Source organism: Bufo gargarizans, chromosome 6, assembly GCF_014858855.1.
Source record: "Bufo gargarizans isolate SCDJY-AF-19 chromosome 6, ASM1485885v1, whole genome shotgun sequence".
Taxonomy (NCBI): domain Eukaryota; kingdom Metazoa; phylum Chordata; class Amphibia; order Anura; family Bufonidae; genus Bufo; species Bufo gargarizans.
The window spans coordinates 306,431,696-306,438,106 of record NC_058085.1 but is presented as its reverse complement, the minus strand read 5'-3'; the positions used below and the strand labels follow the sequence as shown (position 1 = coordinate 306,438,106).

The 6,411-nt window shown below is 38.7% G+C and overlaps 1 protein-coding gene across 2 annotated transcripts in view; it reads right to left on the bottom strand.

Annotated features, from left to right (window-relative positions):
• Window positions 1-2,107: 2,107 nt before the first annotated feature.
• The window catches only part of A1CF (APOBEC1 complementation factor), a 92,686-nt gene continuing 88,382 nt past the window's right edge, over window positions 2,108-6,411 (bottom strand). For both annotated transcript variants that reach the window (XM_044299812.1, XM_044299813.1), the window contains exons 11-12: window positions 6,078-6,202; window positions 2,108-3,190 (exon numbers count right to left, since the gene is read on the bottom strand). In XM_044299812.1, coding sequence (XP_044155747.1) covers window positions 3,039-3,190; window positions 6,078-6,202 — 277 coding nt within the window. In that variant the 3' untranslated portion in view covers window positions 2,108-3,038. The remainder of the gene's footprint in view (window positions 3,191-6,077; window positions 6,203-6,411) is intronic.

The following is a 6,411-nucleotide window of genomic DNA, read 5'->3' as shown; positions in this document are numbered from 1 at the left end:
CATATATAGCTATGTCCATATACGGAGTCTGTGCTTGGGGACACCCCAGTGTATTTAAATCTAATTTAGCCTCTATTTCTGAAAAGTTTTTGGTGGGATTTGAACTCACAACCTTCTACATTACAGGCAAGAAACTGAACTACTACACTATAGAGCTTTATGGCCAGTTACATAAAATATAAAAAAATATAAATGTTGACTTTTGCTGTATAGTTAATGTTCTGGGCTGTAATGTAGAAGGTTGTGAGTTCAAATCCCTTCAGAAATAGAGGCTTAATTTAATTTAAACATATATATAAGTTTTTAGCCATAATTTATTTTAAATATATTATTATATATTTAGAATATATAATATATTATAATATATGTAAATATATTATGGCTAAAACATCAGTAGTAGTTCCCCACATATTGTGCATTCATATATATCAGAAGTATGATTTTATCTACATTACAGCCAAGAATGTTAACCACTATACTATAGAGCTGCATGGCCAGGTACAAAAAATTTTTAATATTAGACTTCTGCTCTATAGGAATACTTACAACTAGTAAGTATTCCTATACAGCAGACGTTTCATATATTTTTTTTGTTTTAAGCTATTAGCCATGCAGCTCTATAGTGTAGTGGTTAACATTATTGGCTATAATGTAGAAGGTTGTGAGTTCGAATCCCACCAGAAACTTTTCAGAAATAGAGGCTAAATTAGATTTAAATACATTGACTCGAGCACACGCAATATTTGGCCAAGCATAGCGATGCTCGAGCAAACTGGTGTTCGGCCGAGCATGCTCGCCCCCAACAATAGTATTTATCTATTTTATTCTAACATTTTTTTTAGTGTTTCTACTTTCAGGTGTGCAATACCTTTAATGATGCAATTGTACAGTATGATAGGCTATGGACACCTTTGGAAGTATTTTTTTAGCATTACCTTTTAGTCGATTTAGCTAAAAATAATTTTTCAACTGGTCTTTATTAAAATAGTCAACAGTTTTTTCCTCTGTAGCTTTCACTTTCACTACATCTACAGACTATTTCTCTCTGCCTCATAATGAACCCCTCAATGAGCTGCTCTGACGTCTGGATTTGTAGCCCTTATCTGTACTTTTCTGACAGCTCGTAAACATTCATTACAGCTAAATTTTTATCAGACTTATAAGAATTCGGCTTAGCGAACCTTACAGCTGCACTGTGGTGCGCTCACTGTATCGTATAACTGCAGATCCGATGCATGATTTTGGCGATCTGTCATTGTTGTGATGGCAGTCAGTACTCTTAGAGTACTGCCCATTTGAATACAGTTTTCGGACTCATATCCTTGATGGAAATCCCTGCAGAGGTCTAAAATGCAATCTGAGGGCGGCGTTAAAAGTTGTTTACCACCTACTGTCACCAAGGATCCATAACATTATATGGGCCCACCAAAGAGGTGCAAGGAGGTGGACACATGCAGTCTCATGGTGATATTCACCAAACAATGTCATGCACAGACCAATAATACAGACCTATAAAGACTCTATATGCTGCTATAAGGGGTCTATACGCACACAATGCCCTGTGCATGCAGAAATTTGTCAGGAATGAATCCTAGAGCCAAATGCAATGACATGTCTGATTGACTCGCCATAAAAATTGTCTATGGGATTCTCTATGATTTCATGCTAATATTTTTTCAAGTCTGCATGTTTTTTATGAGCAGCAGGGATTGCTCATGCAGATTTTACATCATTGGCCAAATGTATTTCATATCAACGGATAAAACGAGCCATGAATGCGTTTTTTTGTTGTTGTTGGTGAAATACACTCTTTTCCCACCCTAAGTGCACAAAGAACAGAAATCGATGTTAGTGTGTATCTACCATACAACACCACAACTCCACACCACTATTGAATATTAAATGACATCTGAAGGGCGAAACTCGCGTCGGGGAAGCGGTGATGGCTCTGTAGTACTGCGGTCTGTATTTAATTGAACTTTCTCCCTTGTCTTTGCTCATCTCCTGTTATGTATTTAATGCTTTGATATATTTGCCATCTGACCAATGCATATGTGTCTCTTATATATAGAGGATTGGCTTTTGTCCACCCGAGGATTAAATGAAGGGGGGGGGGGGGGGGGGTGTTGATACACCTCCCATAGTCACTATGGCCTGTTTGTTTTTTACTATTTACCGTATTATGTATTTGAAATTTTGGTGTACTGTGTATCTACCATGTTGTTTATCTATTAGCCCCATGCCTGAACTACTATATTCATACAGCATACTTTCCTCATATTGCGGTGGTTCTGTGGTTCATTTTACCTTTATATTACAAATGTTATTGCCATCGAATATGTCTATAGATTAGATATATGCACACCTGATTCAATGTATAATCATATTACTATAAAGTAAGAGGCTTATCAAAACCGAAATAGTTGTCCAAATGACCCGATCAGATTCCAGCGCTCATTTTTTTAAGTAATTTTGAAAATGAAAACATAAATAAAAAAAATAAAAAAAATCTGACTGGTTGGTATGGGCAACAAGACCAGATTTTCCTTTGGAAAGTTGAAATGAATGAGGCCTCTTTACTTTCCTAACCTCACACTTTAAATGAATGTGAACTCTTGATTTTCCTAATCGCACTGAACTTTGGGTGTCCCCATGTTTCCAGGTAGTAAAAATTTTTTTTTCACTTAAAATAGACAAGTTTATGTAAGGTGATACTAATAAACCTGATAATCCTAAAACATGTGTCTGTTAAAATACTTAAAGTCCTCCAAAGTATTTAAGGCTTAGCCTGCAGAATAATGTTCAAAAATTGTCAAAAATTCTGCATTTATGAAGAGGACCATCAAACATGAAGTATAAAATAGCTACAAAAACTACAACAAAATAACTCAACAATAACCATTTCATGACATAAAACTAATTGACATAGGGGATGTAGGATATATGGAACAAAATACAATAAAATAATAATAAAACCCGATCGTTCATTCACATTCTTTGCACACAGGATGGTTTTCTACTTGGAGTAAAGTGAATTCTTAGAATGTTCCATACGCATCTCCTCGAGCTGCCAAGGCAAAAGCAGGATAGGCTTCATAGGCTGCATAGGCTGCAAGGTCTTGTCCCAAGGCCACAGCTTGTTTCAGTTGTGTGGCGGCCACTGCTGCTGGAGAGCTGGCTATGGCGTATCCTAGAGTGGTAAATCATAGACAGCATGTGACATGGTGGACAGTCTGGTACAATCATTTTTTTAAGAATTAGCATATTTAAACAAAAGGGGTTTTACTGGTTCTGTTTACATGGACAGATGAATAGTCCATGAGGAGCTTATTGAAATTAGACCAAACATAGTAATTACTGAATGGCCTAATGTGCATGGGGGTCGTCTGATCGGGTGGAATAATGATTAAATATGTAGGAGTTAAACATGCTTGATCCATTGTTCCAGTGAGAGATAAACCACTCGCATTGATTTATTGCCTTATCACTAGTGTTGATCGAGAACACCAGTTCGGCTCCAGCATCTCGATGCTTGACACATGGCGGTATTCGGCCGAATACCGCATGTGCTCGAGCGCAATGCTTGAGTCTCCTCCCCGCACATTTGTTGGCTGCAACACAGCCAATAAAGGTGCAGGTAAGTGCTACCCTTCACTGTAATGCCGTAGCCATGTTGTTTACTGGCATTACAGTGATTGACAGGCTGGAACGCATCATCGGGTGCTATATAGCACCCGATGACACGTGATCGGCTCAGTGTTAGTGAGGGAGAGCTGTGCTGAGGAAGGGAAAGACAGTGTAGAGAGAGAAATCTTTTTTTTTTCAGTACAAAAACTTGTCAGAGACCCAAAAGTCCTTTTAAGGACTATTGTAGTGTGTGGCACTAGCAACATATATTTTTAGCGCAACCTGCGCTAAATTGCTAAAACTATACAGACCCAAAAGTCCTTTTAAAGACTATTGTAGTGTGTGGCAGCAGCAATATCTATTGTTAGCTCACCCTGCTCTAAATAGCCTGCAATAGTTAGGCCGCTGCAGACAGCAACATTATCTGCACTACATCTCCTGTCCTGTGTAACATGTGCGCATCCCAAAAATATCAGTGACATCCAGTGTACTTTTTCCGTAGACGGTTTCCGATGCGGACAGAGACATTAGCTGGGGTACCTCTGTGTAACGTTTCCACAACCCAAATACCTGTGACAGTCCCTGATTTACGGGATGGTTCTAGCTTTGTTACAAAGAGATTGTCATGTACTATACGATGTCCGATTTTCATTTTGTTACATTAAAGGGCTTGTCTCACCTCTATCTCCAGAACGGGATCCTTGTAGCCAACAGTTGCGAGTCTACCCTCTATTCATTTTTATGGGTGTCCCAAAAATAGCTGAGTTCTTGCACGGTGCGCTCTCTATTAAGTTCTATGGGAATTTCTGAAAATAGCCGAGGGCGCTTGCTTCCCTATTTTCAGAACGTCTATAGAAATTAATGTAGGGTTGCCACATGCGCGGTGCGCTCTCCATCATTTTTGGGGGCCTTTTCTGGAGATAGGTGCTGGTTCCAGAGGTGGGACCTGCACCTATCTGCCCTCGGTAATATATACTAGCAATATGCCACCATTGTCTGAGATGATAAAGCCCTTTAAGTATGACATAACCTCTTTAAAAAAGGGGAAACTCTTTGTAAAGCATGCCATAAAAGGGGAAAACATTTTCTAAAGCTGATTTCAGACAGATATTTTATGAAGAAGTTGTAGTTCGCTCGTCTGCTCTATGAAGTTAGTAGTTTTTGACAGCAATATTATCACAACCATATGCTGATCTGTGGCCAGGGGCGTAGCTAAAGGCTTGTGGGCCCTGGTGCAATAGTACAGTTTGGGCTTTATGGCCAGGGGCAGGGAAGCACGTAGCCTTCCTGATGCCTGAGGCAAAAATTGAAACAGCACCCCTCCCCCCCCCATACCAAATTCTTCACCTAACCCTTTTCCTCCAGCAAGAGGTGAAACTTGACCAGTATGTACTTTTTATAATAAAGGTGTTCTCTTATGCGGCACAAGGGTCTTTTGGCCCCTCAGGCTCCTGGGCCCGGTAGCGGCTTCTACCTCTGCACCCCCTATAGCTACACCCTGACTGTGGCCTAGACTGCACTTCTGTTGGAATGCAGATCTGTCATTTCGAATGAACTGTATCTGATGAAAAAATCCTTAACAGCAGATCAACTTTTCTAAGATGTCTGTCTATGGTTATCTGTCACGCTTATTCACATAAAAGAAAAGCCACTAACAATTGGCAAAAATGGTTTAAATCTGGCTTTTATGATGTAAAAAAATCTATAAGGAGGGACTGTATAAAAACACCAAATAGACCCATTCATTCTTAGTGCTGAGCGCGAATATTTGAATAGCGAATTTTAATCGCGAATATAGGCACTTCGAGAATTTGCAAATATTTAGAATATAGCGCTATATATATATTTTTTTTTTAACACATCAGGTGATTATCCCTCCCTTCTTCTAGCTTGTGGGCCAATGAGAAGGCTTTGTCACAGCTTAGCAACATCCCTAGCAACTAATAGAAAAGTTGCCTACCCCTTACTATTGCTGAAAATTCGCAAGCGCAAATATATTGGAGCACTCTATCTGCATATAAAGCTATTCTAATGTTCTGCCGTGCCAACCATTTTCTCCAGTCTCAGGAAACTTATGCCAGCTTGAAAAATGTAGCATAAGTGACCCACGCCGGTATTTCACGCGCATTGCGCAAATATTACATTGCCGATTTTCGCAATCAAGAATATAATCTCAAATTCTTGAATTTGCGAATATATGACGAATATTCTACAAAATATTCGCTAAATATTGCAAATTCGAATATTGCCCCTGCCGCTCATCACTATTCATTCTCTGCAGGTGTTGAGTAACCACTGATGTGACTTCATGTCATGCTGTAAAAGTTACTGTATTATGGAAATGCCTATGCTAATACAATTGGGTACTCTAGATAGTTCTATCTAAACTTTATTTACACGTGAAAAGAAAACTAAGTTTCTTGCTTTTTTTTCTTAAATAATAATGTTACCTGCAAAGGCTGCTGGCGGTTCTGCTGTTTCAGTCGTAATCCCCAAGGTCTGAAGTGTAAACTCTGCTGCATAGTTTTTTGCTTCATCCACTGACATACAGAGTTTTGGAGGTGTAAATGGGTGTCTAAAATGTATAAAAGTAACCATATAAAAATTAAAAAGCTCTGCTGTTTGTGGAAATGATAAATAGAAAGTAAAATCCCAGGAATGGTGAGTTTAAAGGGATTGTTTCAGCTATAATTTTTGCCTGCCAGCTATCAAGACAGTGACAACATACACTTGTTTCTTATTTTCTTTTTATTTTCCGATTATAGATTTTGTATTCTATTTCTT